General features: G+C 41.3%; 1 protein-coding gene across 35 annotated transcripts in view; it reads right to left on the reverse strand.

Moving 5' to 3' along the window:
- Nucleotides 1-21,942, reverse strand: part of GRIP1 (glutamate receptor interacting protein 1) — a 656,016-nt gene that overhangs the window by 37,431 nt on the left and 596,643 nt on the right. For all 35 annotated transcript variants that reach the window (XM_072741936.1, XM_072741912.1, XM_072741924.1 and 32 more), the window contains 5 exons: nt 17,500-17,569; nt 15,350-15,495; nt 3,897-4,041; nt 1,666-1,805; nt 1,321-1,515 (listed from right to left, as the gene is read on the reverse strand). In XM_072741936.1, coding sequence (XP_072598037.1) covers nt 1,321-1,515; nt 1,666-1,805; nt 3,897-4,041; nt 15,350-15,495; nt 17,500-17,569 — 696 coding nt within the window. The remainder of the gene's footprint in view (nt 1-1,320; nt 1,516-1,665; nt 1,806-3,896; nt 4,042-15,349; nt 15,496-17,499; nt 17,570-21,942) is intronic.

A 21,942-nucleotide genomic window follows, 5' to 3' on the forward strand; every position in this document is an offset into this window, starting at 1 on the left:
CTGAGGATGAAGTCCTAGAAGTGGAATTGTGGGGTCTATGAGACGATGAGCATTTGTGAGGCTTTATGCCATCGTCTTGAGGGTGGATCTGCTGTATCTCGCTCCCAAACCCATTCCTCTATGTAGCTGGTGCCCCCCCATCCCCACAGCTTCAGCACACATGAGGATGGCCAGGATGCCCCAGTCAACACTCCTGCCCCGTCTCTCCACTCGCAGGTAGTTAAGCAGCTATGGCCTAACCTGGAACTCCAATAGTCTCTAGGCACCGCGGGGGGCAATCTGGGACATCCTTTTCCTGAGGGATGGTGTCACCAGAGACCAGATGGGGGCAATCGCATCTCAGTCCCACACAGGAGAAATACCAAGACTTGGGACACACTTCTCTTTTGATGCTGTGCATCATCGGAAGGCAACAGATGTTTTCAGGAAGCTTTTAGTTTATAGCCTGTACTCAGTCTAACACGTTTTGTGTGTTTACGTTCTGTTAATGAGGTTTGACTTTTCATGTAGGTCAGACTTCTTCACACGAGGCTGACGCCTGTGAAGGACAGTCTGCTATACACTTTTTATACTTTATATATATATATACTATATACTTTTTATATACATGGTCACAAATCTTTCCTGAATATTCAGGAAGCCTGTCTGAGTTTCTCTTAAAAGTTAGGAGGAGGGGATCCCTGGGTGGTGCAGCAGGTTAGCGCCTGCCTTTGGCCCAGGGCGCGATCCTGGAGTCCCGGGATCGAGTCCCACGTCGGGCTCCTGGCATGGAGCCTGCTTCTCCCTCCTCCTGTGTCTCTGCCTTTCTCTCTCTCTCTCTGTCTATCACGAATAAATAAATAAATAAATCTTAAAAAAAAAAAAAGTCAGGAGGAGGCAGGAATAATGAGGTCACACGTCACCGGCGCATGTCTTAAGGCACAACTCTAGCAACCCCCCAATCTGTCTTTGTGGGAAGCCCGCTTAATTCCAAAAAGCCAGAATGGGGCCTGTCTTCAGTGAGCTGCTTTATTTTATTTTTAAAATTTTTAAAATTTTTAATTTTTTTCAGCAAGCTGCTTTATTGGACGGTTTGCCTCATGCACGTTGTGAACTGAACACTTAGACATTAGGAGACCTGATGGGGCCTGTGCTCCTGTTTGCTAAACGCTCACGACTTATCAGAATTAAGGAGGAGAAAATGCGAGGCCCCCGGAGTCAGGATGTTCCATCTGGTTGCCCCCAAGCAGACGTGAGTAAAATAAATGAAGGTTTTTGTTTGTTCGTTTGTGGCCTAAAGAGCAGAGGGTGGATCTTTGAGGGACAGAGGCCAGGACATACCTTGGTTCCCATAGCTGCTCTCTACCCCGGAGCTGTCCCACGAGTCCACCGCGCTGTCCACGCTGTGCACAGTGGAGGGGTAGATGTCCGTGAGCTTGCCCGGCTTCTGCGCTGGAGAGGGGTCCTCCTCCACGTCTCCCAGGTCACTCAGGTGGCTAGAAACGGGGAACTTCTTGGGGCTTGATGCTGATTGGGCTTTAAAGATACAGGAGGAGTCTGAGTCTGAGAGCACATTTCAAAAAAAAAGATATTCACATAGCCCCCTGGGGAGTCCTTCCCTAGAAATGCACACCCGGGGATACGAACGCCCCACAAAGCCTTACCCGTGGCTCTTGACCCACTCACCATCTGTCTGTTTCTTAATTTTCAAGGTGACCGTCTCTCCTGCCATCTGTAACAAGTGGATGGCTTCACTCAGAGGCTTTCCCTTCAAGCTGCTGCTGTTTATGGCCAGGATCCGGTCTCCGATGTGGATCGCGCCCGTCCTGAAACACCAAATAGTAACAGGAGAGGTAGAAATAATCCCTGTGCTCCACTGGATGGAAGTTCCCTGCCAGACTTTACGTATTCGTAATAATAAAGGCTTGGCAAGGGTCTCTGGAAGCCACCGCCAGCCTTCTCCTGGGCAATGTTACCAGATAACCGCATCTGCTGTGAAGGACTTTTAGGTTTCAAATGAAATTAGAAAAATGGTTTTAATTAAGTGTGTAAAATGGACTTGTGTGCGCTTTTTAAATTCTAAGAAGGCCGAGTCGTTTGGTGACCCTTTTAAAAATCCCGAGGAAGTAACGTCGTGCAAAAATGCAGCCACGGTCGGTATGGAGTGTTCCTGCTTTTTGCAGATTTAAAAGGTGGGACGTAATCGTTACCCCAGCTCAGCAGGAGCGTGGCTCCCAGGGATAGGGACCTCCATCTAGCCTGCTGTGGCAGGGTCCCCACGTTGGTACTTCTAAGGATCAAAGAGGCTGAATTCGAGAATCAATCCGTGCTCCATTTTCCGTTTTCCAGTTGTGTGACTTGGTTACCTTAACTTTAACCTCTCTGGGTATCACTTTCCTCATCACTACGATGGGGAAAACCATCTCTGGGTGTGGTGGGGTGGGGTGGGGTGGGGGCTGAGGATGAACCGGAAAAACGTGTGTAAAGGGCTCAGCCCGCTGCTTGAAATGTGGAAAAAGAAAATTTACTGGTTAATGAACGACTAAACCATTGGCCTTTTCTCTCTCCATCCTCACCCAACTCTGGAAATTTGAATTCTGATGTTCACTATATGTCCATCTTTGGAAGCTCTGGGTGGGGAGGTAGGAGATTCGTAAGTGTTCAAATCCAGGGACGGTATAAAAACTCCGATCCCTCCGATCTGGGGTGCAGGCTGTGGAATGGGAGTCCTAGGTGCTGGCCTCCTGCCGTCCTGGCTCCCTGAAGCACAGTGAGTGAAGGGGTGGGCCCAGCTTGCTTCTGGGGTAGTGGGCAGTGGCCGCTGGGGTAGCAGAGGTGACATGGGGTCACACATGTCATGAGGGACTGCTTAATGAGCCTCCCTGTGCATCCACTCTCAAAGAAAATTTTTTCTTTGAGGGGTGGAGATGACTTCATTCTTTCATAAAGGATCTCTAGTTTATGTTGTAAGCCACAGAACACCTGACCAGCAGGTCGCTGAATCAGATCCATATTAATCTTTTCTTGTTGTCTTCCTAACAGAGACACCTAGGACTGTCTCTCTAGCAGAGGAAGCTGGGAAAAGAGAGTAGCTGAAGAAAAACACAACCCAGGTGTCTCTGTTAACATCACAGTGTGGCATTCCAACAGGGTAACCCCTTTCTGAGCTGCCTCCGTGCCCTCATCCACCAGATGAAGATCTTGGATGAGCTGATTTCCAAGGTGCCTTTCAGCTCCAAAATTCTGCAGTGCTACATCTCTATTTTGCAGACCATTATCTGTGTCAGCCTGAGCGATGTGTGTGCATCCCTGGGCTAGATTATTGGAGGAAAGGTTTCGAATACCTACCATAACGTGTTTCAGAAAGAAATGCAATTTACCCGGGGTGGGGGGTGGGTGTGCGTCACTGCCAAGAGAACAAGCAGACATTCTAAATTACAAGACATTACGAAGATGGGTCACTATGCTTCCCAGAATCTTTGAAGGCAGAGCCTGTGTCATCCTTTTTGGAAAACACAGCAGCCAAGCCCAGTACCTGTCAGGTAAAACAGGCTCAGTAAATGCTTGCTGAATTGAGCTGGACTGGACAAGCCTTTTAACCTCCCTGGACTTCAGTCTCCTCCTCTCACAATGGACATAATATAAATCCACCTCCAGTCGACTGTGGTCAAGTGTATACATTTCTCGAGAGTAAAATCACTGCTCAGCCCGTGACATCTCTCACCGCCTGGAAGATGCCCCCAAAGTCAAGTCGGAGCCCTGCCTGAGAGTTCTCAAGCTCTAGAATCAATCCTTTGTGCAGATGTGAAAAAGTTAACAGATAACCCAGCAGGAGAGGAGAGCATGTTTCTCTGCCGCTGTGAGGAAGGGAACCCATCTTAGACACAGGTAATTGAAGCAGTTGCTTGAAATTTTACCTTTCAGCTAATCCCCCTTTAGTGAGGCTTGAAATGATTATAGGATCAAACGGCTCTTCAGTTCCCGAAATTGTGATGCCAAGGGGCCCCCCGTAGCGCTTAAGCTCCACAGTGTAAATAATTGCTCCGGAACTTTCTTGCTCATCTGCAATAAATGCCAAGGAGTCATAATTGGGTTCTTTGGAAAAAGCGAAATAATAAGACACATATATTCACATTTGAAATATGAAACTCAAAACTCCAACATCATCAAAGCATTATGTCTCAGGAAATAATGATTTTGGGTGTAGAATCTCGGTAGTAAGACATTACATTCTGATACAGGGATGTGGTCATCATTAGTGTCGGGGCAGGGGATCACTGCCTAATGGCCTATGTTCTAAACCACTGCGTGACCCACCCAGCTGGCACCACAGGCCCTTTAGCCTGTGTCCACGCCTAGCACAGTGCTTGCCCAGCACTTTGTAAGTGTGCCATAAATAGATATACACCTGTGGGATGAGCACAAGGCTGAGGAGACCGTGTGGGAGGAGAGAGTCACACAGTGACAGACCCAGGCCAGGCCATTCCTATCTCCAGTCTTTTACAAGCGAGCTAACTTTCAATATAGAGAAGGTTACACTCAGGGTTGAAAGTAAACTTTGACATATACATGGTTAGGTGGGGCTTGGAGAAGTTGGCTTGGAGATCTAAAATCCCTTACACACTATTCCACTGATTGTATAGGAAAACGTCGATCCTATTGATGAATTCACAGGTATTAAAAAGGACAGGTTTGAACGGTTCCCTCTCGTCTGTTCTAGAGATTAAGAGCCGTGTGAATCACGTTTCAGGAGACTATACCAGGCTGCCACACTGTCACGAACTAATTTTCACTACTTAACATTTGCACGAAGGAGATCGTCGGTGAACGGCCTGCCTAAAGCACGGGCCTGCAAGGTGTCCTGGGAAACCTTTGGCACGCCTGGGTGTTTTGACTGTGTCGGGATTGCAAATATGCAGCCTCAGATTTCAAAGTGTTTTATTTGCTTATGACATGCTGAAAGCTCTCGAGCATTTCTTGTTTTACTCCTTGAGCCCGGGAGCTGTGAATGGTTAGGGAGCTGTTTCATTTCTGTACCTAAGGACACAATGAAATGGTCCAGTAGCTACTTTAGCAAAATAGTCAGCTTTTACAAGTCAGACCGTATCATAGTTAAACATTTACACAGGCACATTTCTGCAACAAGCAGCTATTCGTTTATGACACGAAGCCCTGAAATAAGGAGGAGAAGAAAAGCTTGAATTAACAATTCAATTATGTGGCTGTACAGTGAACAATTACGATGAACATAAAATGAAAGGTCTATAGAGTAATGTAGGGAGCGATGGGTCCCCTCCCAGCAGCATTTACTTCATTTCTGCCATGGATCGGGACTCCTGGAATGTACCCATCCCCTTTCCTTCCTCAACGATCTACTCCTAATAAGCTCCAGACATAGAGAATTAAAGATCATCTACTATACACTATTATGCTCGACCTCCTACAATATAAAAATATCCAAAATTATACTCAAATCTATATATATATGTGTGTGTGTATATATATATATATACACACACACACACACACACATATATATGATTTTATTTATTTATTTGAGAGAGAGAGAGAGAGACAAGGGGGGGGGAAGCACTTCTCACCCCCGACACAGGGCCTGATCTCATGACCCGGAGACCATGATGCTACCTGAAACCAAGAATCAGACACCCAACCAACTGAGCCACCCAGGCGCCCTTACATGCAAATTTATATTGACAGCTGAGAAACCTCCACATCAAGCTTCAAGAGCTCCATTGGATGGTTCACAAACTTCTTACAGGTTTCTACTTAAGTGGTGGCCACTAAGGTGGTGACAGTCTGCTAAGGAGCTGCGGAGAGAAGCACGAGGACATGGTGCCGTATGGAGGCAGAGGTCAAGAGTCTAAATTTCCCTACCCTACGATACATTATCACCCTTCAGAGCTGGCTTCAACATACGTGAATAGGTTATTATTGGACAGATTACATGTACTTTGTAGACTGTGCCACCAACTATATTCTGGATAAAATTCTAGGCGAGTCATTTGATTAGCGGAACTTGGCATAGTTAAATATGAGTCGCCACCGGGCACTCTGCAGGCCATTCAGGGTGGGTGTTTCTGCTGGTAGGAAGATACTGACCCTTTGTTGTTCTCCCTTGTAGGGCAAGCAGAAGCCCTGCCCTGTCAATGGGCCACAAGCTTTCTGGATTTGGCCATCAGCTCTTCATGGGAGTTGTGGGAAATGACAGCTGCCCAGCACCCAGGAACCTGTGGGAAGTTTCAATGGAAACTTCCATCCAGATGAAAATAAACCCTGGTCTGCAAGAAGCTGATCTGAGGCACAGTCCCACGTACTGGGAGAAGGTGGAGAAACTGGTTGTAGTTTGCTCATTCTTCAGGCTACCCTGAATGAGGGCGCTGGGTTATTTTTTTGACCATTCTGCAACTTGTGTCATAAAGATGACAAACTAACACCAGACTGGAGTGAATGAATGGGATTAAGACCGCTTTAGGTGGTAAGGTTTTATTTTTATTTTTAAAAAGACTTTATTCATGAGAGATAGAGAGAGAGGCAGAGACACAGGCAGAGGGAGAAGCAGGCTCCCTGCAGGGAGCTCGATGTGGGACTTGATCCCAGGACCCTGGGGTCACTCCCTGAGCCACCCAGGTGCCCCAGGAGGAGATGTTTTAACTCAGGCAGCTGAGGTGTTACAATAACAAGAAGGCAATTCTTAAGGCACTCCATGAGTGCAAATAGTGTTGGGGTTGCAAATAGCAAATAAATAAATAAAAATAAAAACAAGTGGCAGTATCTTAGTGAGGAAGGACATGTTCCTGTCACAATGTTGCAATGGAAACAGGAAGAAGTGATGGTGTATTTAAATTATGACAGAAATAGAGGCTGATCTCTGATTTCTTCAATGATCAAATTGTCAGAAACAAAAACCAGAAAGGGAAAATTTAAGAGGCATTACAACCGAAAGCAATAAATAGATCTGTTTGGACCCAAATTAAAATCAACTTGATAAAAATCTATCTATCTATCACCTATCTATCTACCCATCTGCTTATCTAACTATATAGGTACAAGAAAATCAGGGAAATGGCACATTGAGTGAATATAGGATGATTTAAGAATTACTGATCATATTTTATGATAATATGGAGGTATGTATCTTAGAAATCCCTTAAAAGAGCATTATTTAGGAATACAGCCATAATATTTACAAGATGGAATGATATGTCTAGAGTTTCTTCAATATAACTCAGTGTGTGGGTCGGGGGGGACAATTAGGATGGGAACAGAGCTGACGCAAGACTGATCCTAAGTTAATAATTGTCGATGCTAGGTAAGTTATGCTGGCTCGTTACATCATTTTTCTCTATTTTAAAAACATATTTGAAGTTTTCATAATACATTTTTTAAAGAGAAAACATTGGGGCGCCTGGCTGGCTCAGTTGGAGGGAGCATGCAACTCTTGATCTTGGGGTCCTGAGTTCAAGCCCTGCCTTGGGTGTAGAGATTAATTAAATAAACAAACCTCAAGAAAATTAAAGATATTAATTCCCTTAGAAAACCCTAGTGGGTGCTTTGAGTAAACAGATTATTTAATTAGCCTGGCTTCCTTACTTTCAGAGATGACGGTGGTGGCTGCATATATACCGTCTCATCCAGATTCTTCTGACCCATCTGCCCACCAACCAGGCAAGGTTCCCAGAGCTTCCCACTGCCACTTGCTCTCGAGGAGGCCCCCACCTTGGCTCTGCTCTGTTTTTCACAGTGACAGTTTATTCCTAAATTGTTTTCCTGGTTGGGCTCCAGCCTTTGCCCGTCCCCCACATCTATTTTCACCAGTGCTGCCAATATACGATTCCTTCTCTTTTCTTCCCAGAATATTTTGGAAGCATCAATCTGAATACGTTACTCTCTTACTTGCAGCTTTTCAGTAGTTCCCAATTCTTTAAGAATAAAATACAGCCTCTTTGCACGAGCTGAGCTGGAGCCTCTACGTCTCCAGAGGGCCACAGCCCAGTCCAATCTCCTACCTTCTCTCCTCACTGAACCACTGCACTTTCCTAACATTGCTAACCTTGTATGCGTTGCTCCCTATGCACAGATACTTTTCTTCCCCTAGAGAATTTCTGCTCTTGCTTGGAGACCTGGATCATGCGTCTTGTCTTTCAGAAGTCTTCCTGGTTACTAGCCTAGAGCTAGAGACTTTTCTGTGAGATCTCACGGCTCCGTGTGTTCTTCCAGTGTTCTCAACTTCTCTTAATTCTTGTTTCCCTCTCCAAGGAGAAAAATTAAATTAAAATTAAATTCTCCCTAACAAGAGAAATTAAATATGAAGGACTGGATCCAGTCAAGTAGGTCTCAGCTGTGAAGGGCCACAAACCATTGTCATGTAATGTCTAGGATTCTTTGCTCCCTGAGAAGCAATCTCTGCCCACATCAAAACGCCTGCTCTTGTACATACGTTTCACTCTATGTCTGAATGCTTTCTCTACTTGTCTCCTCCATTCGAATAGGATCACCTGGAAATGTTTTTATTTTCATATCCCCAGAACCATATCTGGCACCAAGGAGACTTTGGTAAATGCCTGGACAAATGAACGAGAGGATGAATGGATGTCGTTAGCCTGAATCATAGTTCCAAGGGAAGAGGTCTCTAAGAGAGCTTTGGGAGTCACCCTCCTTGCTACTCTGAAGTCTAGTTTCCTTCTGCAAACCCAATATGGCTCATTCCAAGAGAGATAATAAGACCTGGGCTGCCATCGTGGGAACCAGCAAACCTAGAGCATCCTCCCTCCACAGTGCCAAGAGTGTGTGAGTCAGCTTCAGGCTGCACTTCCAACTCCATCTGCCTTCTCGGGCCGTTAGCCCAACTGGCAGTTGTAAGGCCCTACAGCCTAGGAGGGTGATAACTGCCATTTACGCTCAGACCATTTTGGAGGTGGAAGCACTCCAAGACCCTCCCCCCTCGAGGCTGTTCCAGCTTAGAAAGGAGCGACTGGAGTGTTTAACCAGAACAAAAACTTTCTGAGAAGGAAAAATGCAGGATCACCACTAAGTTCCAAAGTGAGCCCAAACAGATGTTAATGATATTATAAGAAGCTTTTATATCACAACAGAAGGTTTACCACTATTAGTGAAAGACATGCGAAGGGGCCAGCCTACTTGTTTTTTCTGCTCAGCTCTAGTTAAGAAAATTAATGGGACCACAGAACAGATGCAAAATTGCAGCATTACTTATCTACAATGTTATTTTCGGGCTTCTTGAGTGCTGCCTGTTTAACAAAATGAACGCTATCTGGCTTGAATCCATAATGGCAGCTGCCTGTGCGGACCAAATAGGAGGCTTGGATTTGGGAGAGAGCCTTTGGAATGCATACATGGACAGGTCAATCAAAGTTCACTTTGATCTCTAAAAATGATGGAATCCATCTTATGCAGCATGGCTACATTTCTTGGAGGACAGGGCCTGAGAAAATAAACCGTTTAGAACAACACCCTTACAGCTTCCTGCTGTTGTGTGGTCATTTTATTTGAGCATGTCAAAACAGTGCGCTAACAGACTTCCAAGGGATTGTTGAGTGTCTAAGAGTACAATGTGAATTTCTTTATGTTTGTGATCATGTACAAGTCTCCAAGTCAGGCTGCTTTGGGGCAGTGCTTCTCAAAGTATAGTCTTAGGACCAGGAACTTCAGCATTATCTAAGTATTTGCTGGAAATACACATTCTCAGCCTCAGCTCAGACCTATAGGAATCCCACATTCTGGGAGAGAGGCCCAGTCACCTGTGTTTTAACAAGCCTTCTGGATGATTCTGACTATAGAGTCTGAAAGCCATTACTTTGAGATCAAGCATGAAAAAAAGGAAAAAAATAAAATTTTTTTGATAAATTTTTTTAAATCTATCGTAGGTTCTTTTTTTGGAGTCAGCTTTTTGCTAAAACCACCCCATGACTGCTCCTAGCACAGCTAGGATCATTCTTGCTTGCTTGTAATGGGGCCTTTCTGTTACTTTGTTCTAGATTTGAGGGGGGGAAAAAGCTGGGGCAAATTATTAAGCTGGCCTAGCAATGATGAACTGAAAAAAAATAGGAAAGTTCAAATCTTTGAAGGGCAGATTTAACTGGTACTAAAGCTACATGTGCATAAGACTCTATTTGGAGGGCAGCCCCAGTGGCGCAGTGGTTTAGTGCCACCTGCAGCCTGGGGTGTGATCCTGGAGACCCGGGATCGAGTTCCACGTTGGGCTCCCTGCATGGAGCCTGCTTCTCTCTCTGCCTGTGTCTCTGCCTCTCTTTCGCTCTCTCTGAATAAATAAATAAATAAATAAATAAATAAATAAATAAACAAACAAATAAATAAATAAATCTTTTTTTAAAAAAAAGACTCTATTTGGAAATGTGTAAAGGTAATTTGCTTTGGATGGGATAAATTAGTCTGGAAATGTTTCTCTACACAAATTAGAGCCCACGAAGGCAAAATACTGAATTTATAGTCTCTAAAAAACATGCTCTATATTAGAAGTGAGGAAAATCATTAGCAGGTCTACATTTGATTGGCACAAAGGCATTAATACAAAGCAGACAGACCCTTAGGAATTATTTGGGACAGGTTTGGAAGGCTCCATCTACTTCTTCCTACAACTCTCCAAATTCTCAAGTGTTTTGCTTCAGGGCTGTTTCTCAGCTATCCAATCTCTCCCTCTTCATTTACATTGGATCTAGATGCAATCAAAGAAAAAGAAAAGGTTTTATTTCAAGGAGGTTATTTGCATCTTTGGGGACCTAAGGGTTGGGGAAGAGCCCTTGTTTTGGAGCCTTGGACCCAGGGAAGAAGACTTGGCTCTACTAGACTTATCTACTAGACTATGGTAATGAAAGATAAGAAATACAAAAGCTCCTGAAGGCAGAATGGTCACTAAATTTTGGGGAGTGGGGGTGAGGCAAATCCCTATAATTCCAAGTGTTCCAAAAGACTTAGATATTGCAAAATAAAGCTAAAATTAATTTTAAAAGCATCCTAATAATGGCTGGTAGTAGTTAGGATTCACTGGGTCTTACTAGGTGCCAATCAGCATTGGTGAGTGCTTAAATATATTCCCTCCTTTGATCCTTAAACAGTCATGTGAAGTAGGCATTAAGTGGATATTTATAGATGAGGAAACTGATGCTCAGAGAATTTCATTTCCCCATTTCTGAGCTTGTCAGTTGTGAAGCTAGCCTAGCGTTGTTAGTCATTTCATTCTGCTGCTCCCCGAGCCTGGGCTAGAAACAGAGTTGATTGGGACTCTTGAATGCGTCATTCTTCAGTAACCAGTTGCAACCAATTATCACTGACCCAATTCTACGGCCTCACTCCCCTGCTTTAAGTCTTCTAATGGCTCCCAATGGCTTCTGGAGTAAAGTTCAAATTTCTTCATATGCTTTAGGATCGTAACCATATCTTTCTCCTCATCTACTACCAAAAGTCCTTACACATAATCTTTGCTTCAGCTACATCTGCTACAAGGACGTGCCATGCTTTCTGACCTCCCGCTTTGGCCCATTCTCTTCTGGTTAATTCTAACAATGCCTCCCAAACACTTTCAAGACCAAGGTTGTTAGAAGCATTTCCTTGAGCTCCCCAGGCTCAAATGGAGGCCTCCACACTCTCTTAACACTTTGCACTTACACCTAGAACATTCATCCTATTATTACCTATTTATTTTCTTCTGTATCTCATATAAGGTGACTGACTTGGGGGGTGGGGATCGCATCTTTTTTAATCTAAGAACTAACTGGCTGACCCTAACACCTCATAGATACCAAATAAGTGCTGAGATGGCATGACTGAATGAGAAACAAAGACTTTAACAACTTCGGAGAATATTTCTACCATCTCTGTGGGTAAGGGATGAGGCACAACAGAACCATTAGTGTAACTGGAAGATTTGCTCACATTTTGAAGCAATATCTATTAACCCAACTGCGGTACTGCTGGCTGAGGAAACCAAGGAATATCCAGTACGGTTACAAACTTTCTACAGCTGATGAGAGAGGCAAGATTGAGAGGAACAGATAGCTAAGGAAAGAACTAGAAGACTCTGGGAGGACAGAAAGTCCGACCTTAGTATGAACAACATTTTAAGCAGTGAAGAATATAGATGCATATTGCCATTTTAAATACTAAGACAGGGACAGCCTTGGTGGCTCAGTGGTTGAGCATCTGCCTTCGGCCCAGGGTGTGATCCTCAGGTCCTGGGATCAAGTCCCACATTGGGCTCCCCACAGGGAGCCTGCTTCTCCCTCTGCCTGTGTCTCTGCCCCCCTCTCTCTCTCTCTGTGTCTCATGAATAAAAAAATAAAATATTTAAAAAATAATAAAAAAATAAAATAAAAATACTAAGACAAAGGATGGTAGTAATTCAAATCACCAGTTTAATTTCAGATTAAACATGGCATCAAACTTCTAAAATCAGTGACTGTTGTAAGGATCAATGGTTATTCCCCATTCATTTAAATCTTGGTGACGGATAAGGACCAAGGTGGGGAAATTTATTTTACTTATTAATAAGTAATAAAAATAGTCCCCTACCAACTGTGCTGGTAAACATTCCTATTAATAAGTTAGGACTGCTTCCTCAGGTGGTTTTACTATGTGTACACTACTGGAAATGGAGCCAAATCTCAGACTGGTTAAGTAACTTGTCCAAACTCGCACAACTCAAGTGTGGTAGAGCCAGACTTTAAATTCAGGTCTCACTTTCAAGCATGTGCTCCTTATGACCACCTCGTCTGCCTTGAGTGAATTCATTTTGAACAATTTCCTCCCCTACCCCTTGCTCTGCTCTAAATAAAAGAGAATTCAGTTACTCACATTATACTTAATATTCTCATGTTGGGAGAGGATATAGAAACACTTAAATTCTTCCAAATCAATGATCAGATGATACTTTTCAAATAGTGGCCTGTTATAAAAACATGTCTGAATAAGTATATTATTTCCACATACCAAGTGGAAGAAATCTGTTTTGGCTAAATACGTATCTCACACCTATATTTACAGTCTTCTTTTGGGTAGGTCTATGGTTTTCAATGGAAGGATTTAGGATTTTAAAAATAGGACCGCCTAAAAAATATAATAATAAAAAACTTAATAAGCAGAAGAACTGCCACCGTATTAGGCACAGGGGGAAAGGTCTAAAGGAGAAAAAATAAGCTGAGGGAAAGAAGCAAATGAAAGTAAGAACGGTCCTCCAAGTGCTCAGTTCTTGTTTCTGCAACTCCTTCTGCCTAACATATCTGCACAGCCTGCCTTCGGAACTGGGAAAATCGCCAATTGTGAGCACTATACATATTCATCTCTGGCTTGGCTTTTTTACTCTGCAAGGAAGGTAGCTGAGATCTGCTTAGTTTGGCAAATCATGCAAAATGGGTTTCTCCACAGAGCTTTGCCTCTTCACTAGGACAGAACCCGGACTGATGCTTGAGGCTTTATCCTTTTTTGAAATAAATCCCCAAAAGAAAGTGCAATTGAAGCATGCTTGTAAGGAGAAGAATGCAAATGTTGGTACGGAAAATCAGTTGCTTGGGAAATAATGAGTGGAAATTTTTAAGCGTTGGTTATAAAAATGTATTTGAATACAATCAGCCTTACCAGCTGTACTGATGGATGCGACTACCAACTTGTTTTGACTTTGAACAGGAATCAAAAACGCATGGCCTGATATGACCACAAACTCTAGATCTAGATGGCTTAATTAGAAGATTCCTGAACACTGACAATAACTCATCATTGGTTGAAACTGAATTATGTACCACAGAAGCTCTCTTAACCAATCTCTCTTTGGCCATTACTGGATTAATGGTGGTTTTCCATCCTCTTTGTAAAATATACCTACCAATGCCACTGAATGCCCTAGAGTAATAGATCTCTCTTTCTAGTACCTCTGTGCACTTCTGTGCCTGCTAACAATTGAGTTATAAGCTTAAAAAGTTAAAGTCAATTTTGTTTATTCCCAAGCCTGTTTACATCAATTTTACTAGTTTTTGTAACTATGTGATTTAATGAATCTTACATAACTTATGAAATGTGAGTATAGTGGTTCTACGAAAACAAAATCAAAGGCTTTGGGAAGATTCAATAAGGAGAGTCGTTAGGCAAAAATCTCTTAATTTTGTAGAGAAAAAAACTTGAAAACATTGGGCAAAAATCTAAATGGAGTAAACATTCAGATTACTTTAAATTCTCACTGTATTAAAACAAAAACAAAACTATATATATGTGTATATGTATCATAAACTATATATTATGTATAAGGTTTAGGCAAACAAACAGTAAAAAGATTTTTAGCTACAATCAGCAGAATGATATTCATAGCAAAGAAGTTGGCTTTACCCATAAGATTGGCAAAATTTTACCTCAAATGTTTATGCTATCCACATCTATCAATTTCTGTAATTCCCCACATTAGCTGCACCTTTCAATTATGGGCTTTTATCAATGAGCTCTAGGTTCTTATCATAATCAGATAAAAGAACTTTGCCAACTGCCAGGCTGCTTGGATTGTGTTTCTTGGACCACAGTAGTATCATTGGGGAGTTTGTTAGAAATGCAGAATTCCAGGCCTCCCCTGGGAGTTATGGCCAGGAACGGTGTTTTAACAAGCTTTTCAGGTAATTTTGAGGCATAAGAAAGTTTGAGAAGTACTAGCCCCACTGTGTTCGTCTGTTATTGGAAACCCAACAAATGGAATGGCCCTTGCAGAAAGCATGGTACAAGACTTGTCAGGAATCCTGAGAAGGTCCTTTTTATTCTTACTCAGCAGTTCTCCTTCTAAAAAAGATTTCCTAAGGAAATAATTCAGAAGGAGAAAAGTTGAGTAAAGATATCCTTACGTAAACATGTCTGTGATTGTACTACCTGTGATAGTGAAACAACTGGGAGCAATGTAAGTAAGAAGAGAAGAATGATAAATTAATTACAGGCAGTAAATTAAAAAAATGATAGGTATTAAGTGTTTGAAAAGTGGTAATACGCTTATGGAGTTATAACATGCATTATGGCTATAATTATGTAATATAAGTATCACCTAGAAAATGGCTGAGTCCATTATATTAGGGTAGTACTAGGTGATGATTTAGTTTTTGTTTTTGAATGTTATTTTGATACAGTTGTGATCATGTTTTTTAACAAAAAAATCTTAATTATATCATAAAAAGCACCTTTAAAATTCATGCTACACTCTCAACACCCAACTTAAAGACCCTTTTAACTATGTAAAACGCTGTTGCAATGTCACTAGCCAGCTGTTGTATGTAAAACATCAAGATCTAATATCTTTTGTGACAGCTGGGCAGTTAGAGAAATCAGTCTTAACTAAGGAAGCCATCAATACCTGAATTATCTTCGTCTTTGCGGATTTTGAGCTTCACCAGCTCTTCACACTGCTGGAGGATCTGAACTGCATCTTCCATAGAACAGTTGTCCAGCCGGATGTTATCTATTGCAAGTAATTTATCCCCCAGTTCCAGGGTTCCAGTCCTGTTAGTAAATGCATGGCCACACATGATTAATGAGCACCTACCCGGGTCACTTAGGAGGCATCAAGAATGATGTAGCATGATGACAGTCTCTAGAGGAAGAGAGGTTCTTCAACTATTTTTAAAATACATTTTATTAACAAATCCCTTTTTTCCCTAGTCTTATTTTGGATGGCTGCCATGACATGACATTTCAAGAATATTAAAGACATTTTTTTTGAATCCTAGTTTCTTGAATTAGTCCAGGACAACCATCTAAGCTTCACTTGGGAATTCTAAGTTTCCTAGGAAGGAAGGTAATGGCACAGGGTTTATGGACATTGGGTGTCCTCATGCTTCTGCATGCAATTGCACTACATTTCATCCTTGGCAATCCAGGTACTAGGAGAGGGTTGAGAGAGTGAGGGAAATCAGGGAGGGTTGGATTTAGTGAAGGTCTGAATCTTGGTGTCCCTGCCACTTCCACTTGCGCGGGGAAACCCATCGTGGCTGAGGTAGGGGAAAAGGGTGAATCTGATGCTACTTGTCTGCAATGTGGCCATTGAAAGCCTAAAACTGAAAGTGGACATCTGCAGGTCTGTTGGCAAATTTTAAGGTCCATCACGAAATGAGAAAAATAATGAGAATGTGTATGTGTTTGTAGGTGCATATATGTATACACGTACATATTTGTAAGGAAAGCTGTGTTTTGGTAAGAATGATCTTTTACATATTACTTCTGTGACAGGGATTAGTAATTGGTTTCAGCTTCTATTCTCCTCTCTTCTGACCTCTTCTGGGTCATTCCCTGAAGATGCACACCCCAGGCTCTCTTAGCACCATTTCCACTTGCCTTCTATGGCTAGAAAATTGCAACAATTGGAGAAAACTGGTGAGGATGGCAGAGTTGCTTCCCCAGCCCCACAGTGCCTGCCTCCCTTCCAACTGTTGCATGAGAGACACAGTGTAGTCTTGTTGGTCGCAGCCTATTTATGTCTCCCTGCCACGGCATCTGGCCCTATACTTATATATCTAAACTCATACGATGTCCTTCCTACTTTTTGAGCATTAAAATACTACTTTAATGAAATGACTGTGATAATAGATGGGATTTTTTTTTAAAAAAGTCCTTATTTGGACAATAGAAAGTCAACAGTCTTATATAAGTATTCCCAAACATTTAAAAATATTTTTGATCTAGGGGTGCCTGGGGGGTACAACCAGTTAAAGGTCTGACTCTTGGTTTAGGCTCAGGTCATGATCTCAGGGTTGTGAGATCCAGCCCCAAGTCTGGCTCTGTGCTTGGCATGTAGCCTGCTGGAGATTCTCTCTTTCTCCCTCTGCCCCTCCTGCTCATGTTCTCTCTCTCTCTCTCTCTCTCAAATAAATGAATAAATCTTTAAAATAAATATTTTTGATGTGTGAAATCAAAAGTTTGAGACTCTCTGATTTTGACATTACATGGACCAAATAGGAGACTAACACTGTTCAAGGCTCAAGGAAGGATCTGGCTTGGCTAGGGAGGACATTCTGGCATTTAGCAAAGCTCTTCCACAAGCTATTGTCTCCATGTAGGGCATTTCTCATAACTGGAGCCACTTCCAGATTTTTAGCTGGAAAATGAAGGACAGAAGATGATCAGGGAAGGAGAGCCGGTGATGGACTCAGGAAGGACCCTAAGAAATATTTTCAGGTGACTGTTGTCTGCAGTGGGTACAGAAATAAGGTGACATGAGGTGGGAGAGCTAGCTACCCAGTCATTGCATGAGGAATGTTGAATATGATTGACTAATAGTTGCTGTCTGGGAAAGACTGAGGATACCATGATCTATCAGCAAGGTCTACCTTAGGTATGGAAAGGGTCATTTCTACTTTAATTAAGGAATGCCTCGCATCTGGCTGGCTCGGTTGGTAGAACATGCAACTCCTGATCTTCAGGTCCTGAGTTCGAGGCCCATATTGGGGGTAGAGTTACTTAAAGAAACAGAAATGCCTTGGAATAAACCAGAAAATTCATTTTCCTTACCTGTGTGCCACACTTCCTTTCTTGATATCTGATATGACAAGGGGGTCTCCTGGCTTTCTGCTAGACGGTGCTGTAATAATGAAGTTGGAATAGTCACATCTTTATATCCATGGTTCACCCACACCATACAGTTCCCGTTTTATAGCAACGGTTAACGCAACTACAGTCTGTAGGCAAAGCAAAGATGCTCAGCAAGCAAATTAGAAAATGTGCACATTCTATCTTCTTGATATAAAAATGTTTGTGTTAATAAAGTATTTACAAACTTAAAAACTAAAAGTCATTTTAGATTTGCAATTGGAGAAGGCAATTGCAGAGCTGCCCATTAGGTTTAAATCTATTTCAACCTGTGATTCCCAAGAGAAAGGTGAAAGGTGAATACCCCAATAGGAGACTATGAGAAGCAACTAGGTGCTCCCCTTCTTGGTATTTATATGTGCTCCCTTTGCCTACTTCTTCCTTTACTTCTTTTTGGTGAGGAGACACCACTTTTTGTGGGACTGTGCTTTACTATACTAGTGGACAGGGTTGCAAAGTGGGTGAGATTTACTGATTTAAAGCTCTTTTTTTTTCCCCCAGAAGGAAATCTTTTGCTAGACAGACTGTAACTCTTGAAATTTTGCTCACACATTCAAACCTAGAATGCTCTGAAATGTTCTAGAATGTGAAATATTTTATAGTAGTATTTGACTTAATTATATTTTTATACATATTCATATTATAAATATGCACCTATAACTTTTATTGAGTTTACAAATTATCTTGCTATCCTGCACAGTGGTCAGTTTTTGGCTTTATAGCTTCTCTCAGGGATATTTCCATTTGATGAGAATGAAAAGCAATTAGTTTTGAGTCTACCTTAGAATTAATCCTAAAAATGAGCTATAGTTCAAATAAGTACAAAAATATCATCTTCATCTAGAAAGTTTACATTTAATTTAGGTGTTTAATAATTAAAAGAACCCATACTGACATTTATAAAAAAAGAAAAAAACAATTTGCCTCTGAGAGGAGATATTTTGCTAGTTTGAAGTCTGTAGTGATTTCCTTTTAAGGATCATTAAAAGGCCCCTAAAGTAAGATTTTATTATAAACAGGCTGATCACCCCATAATAATCATAGAACCATATCATATCCCATAATCCCATCTGAATCCCAGGAAAATGTTTATGCATAAGAACAGATGGTTTAATATCTCAACACAACATTGAAAGAAAAAGCAAATACATATACCAATACCTTACCCACTGTCTAAATTAGCCCATAGTAAATGTTAAGGGGACTTCATTCAATCATTATTCTTAGCTTCTAGCAAAGTATGTAAAACATTCTATTCACTACAATTAATTCATAATTTAAACCTCCACTCAATGATTTGATAAAATTCCTCCAGATAAATATAAGCATTTAGCATTTTTATACACGTCATAGTTTACAACTGCAAATTGTTTTGGGCATAGGGCTCAAAGACAAAAACTTTGTTATGACCAGAAAATGCAACTTTTTTAGCATCTGCCCATGAATTTATACTCTATTTTGCCAAGCTGTAGTAACCATCACAGAGCACTCAATGCTTCCCTTGGTTTTTAATAAAATCCATGTTCCACTGAAATGGTCTGAAATGAAACAATAGTAGAGGCAACAAAATACATCAAACCTGTCTCTGTCATCTTTGTAACAGAGGAAAATAGCACCGAGGCCTCTTGGACCAACCCACACAGCTTTGCACAGAGGTTTGAAAGTTATCATGGCACATAGACACATATGGTGGCTATTCTTATATTTACTAGATTCTTCTCTTTTTTCTTTAACCAAGACCATACCTGAGGCCTGAAATCAGGGTAGATGCCCACTGGAGTGATGAAGTTGACCCAGGAAGTGTGTCCAAATCCATATGAGCTCCTGGCACTGTTGCTACCGTGCCTACCAGCATATTAAACGTGGCTCTGGGGGCTCAGACATTGTTTGCATATCCAAGTACCTATGTTTTAATTCTCCGCTACTTGAGAAGGAGTCACAAACCAAGCATGCTTTGCTTGACTTGTAGTACTTTAAAAAATTAGATTAGTTGCCAACATTTAAAAATTAGTAGATTTCATGCACGTGGATAGCTTCTTTTAAAATTTGGGGGGGGGGGGTAATATGGTAGAGGAATCAAGAGCTGGGACTTGGCAGCCAGAATGCTTGGTCCAAAACCCTGACTCTTTAGGCACCTGAGTTTTTTCACCTGCAGATGATGATGAATAATAATAATAATAATGCTTATCTCAGAGATTTTTTTTTTTATAAGGACTGAGTTTTACATTGAAGTAGACCGGACCAGTGCACATGCTACTATTATGATTATTTAGTAATGTTAGATACTTCTCAACTGCCCTCTTGGGAGCAGCCTTCAATTTCCCACTTGCCACTGTCCTCCCTGGATGGATCTCATTCACTGACTTGCCTCACTCCTGAGGGCTTCTGAATTTGCGACCCTTTGAACGAGAATACCCTAGCGCTTAATGCTGTGAATTTGACTGAAGTTATCCACAGAGTCATTTGTTTAATAGATATTTATTGACACTAACTATAAACTAGGCAGCTCTGCTCTGGGCAGAGGCCATGAACCCCTAGAGAAGGTGTATAACAGAGGTGGGGGACAGGGATGGTTAAATCTCATGAAGTTATTAGCCATTAAATTCTCTCTACTGCAAAGTGATTCCAGGTGAGAAAGCCATATGAACCATCATATCGTGGGGAGGTCCCACTAAATGGGTGTGGCCTACCAAGAAGGATTGCACGTGGTTATTGAGTTCCGAGAAGGACAAAACAGTTTCACAATGCTTGAAATCTCAATATAAACATGTACAGAACTGAAAGTCAGACAAAAGAGAGAGAACAATGACACAAATCCCGTGTCATATCATATATATTAAATTTAAAATACTGCCTTTTCCTTAGTCATAGTTCCTAAAATAATTTTAATTCAAACTCTTCCATCTCTGTTAGTTGTTTTTGTTGTTACAAGTGCTACATTTTTGAGTCATCTGCAAGTTTTTTCAAAACTCATCATTTTCATGCCTTTTACAGCTATTTTGCAAGTCAACAAGACGATGTTCCTAGAAAAATTATCCTAAATCACCAGAACCCACTTATATAACATCACAATGATTGATTTTTTTCGTGCTGCCCATAGATGTACATTCTTGATCCTCACAAGAAAACTATCTACTATATTGTTTTTAAAATTTACTTTTTAAAAACTATTTATTTATATCAAAATTACACATGCATACAATTTGAAGAGTCAAAGTTCTCCAGGAACACCTCTTTATTTCTTACTTCCCTAGATGCAATTTTTGGCTATTGCTATATTGCTAAATAACACACAGTGTTATTATTTTTCAGTGCTAATTTTTTACTTTCTGCTATGAAAGATGAGGAGTTAGCTCTCTCTCACTCTATATCTGAACCAAATTCACATATATTTTTTGTCCTGTGGGCTTTCTCCATTCTTCCAATGTAGTTTTGTCTTAATTTTTTATAAGATCAATATTTGGCACTCTCCTTTATGACTACATAAACAGTATTCACAGACAAGTTATGTAGCATGATTACTTGCTTTTCACAGGCTCTGTTTTCCCTGTAGCTGTCTATTGTCTTGGTGTCTTTGCTTAGTTTTCTTGTGTTTGTCGTGAATTCAACTCCTCAGATCCCAGGTTATATAAATCTTCTCTGAGTATGATTAATCATATCAGGGCTTCTTGCAGAGAAGCTTTGCTTTCCGGGGTTGCTACATAGATCTTGGGAACTTCCTTCCCACAGACGCTGGAAGATGTTCTCTTGACTTTTGTTATATTCATTAAGCAAGAAGGTCATTACACTGAGGTGGCTCTAATGGGGTGATGGCCTATAGAAGTAAACCAAGATCTAAGCCTGTCAATGCCTCAAAGTTGCAAAATTAAATGCTAAGGGAAACCAATCACAAACAGCCAACTAGGCTTTAAGCTACAGCCAACGAATAATTTCCTTTGTCTGTGTCTGCACTTTATCTACATGTCTTCCCCCAGGCTCCAGTGGGTAGAGCACTCCTAACTACTTCCAGTTTGGCACTGCCTGATTTGAATCTATTTTTGCTTCAATAAAGTCTTAAAAATTTTAAGACTTAAAATTAAGTGTATTCACAGTATTAAATTAAAATTTTAATTATGCCTCCATTTATCTGTTTTAATATGCCTCCATTTATCTGTTAACCCTGCTCTCTTGCATCCTTGGAGCCTTCACACTTTTCTCTACTCCCTCATATTGTAATGGCTATCATTTGGATATTGTGTCCTTTGGATTCAGCTTGTCTAATTTTATATCTTTAGATTCCTCATTTCGTTGTTATTTTCTTCTAGTTTCTGGAATTTTCCCTCACCTCTATCTTCTAATTTTTTTTTATTTTTTAAAAAGATTTTA

The sequence above is a fragment of the Vulpes vulpes genome, chromosome 16, assembly GCF_048418805.1.
Source record: "Vulpes vulpes isolate BD-2025 chromosome 16, VulVul3, whole genome shotgun sequence".
NCBI classification, from domain to species: domain Eukaryota; kingdom Metazoa; phylum Chordata; class Mammalia; order Carnivora; family Canidae; genus Vulpes; species Vulpes vulpes.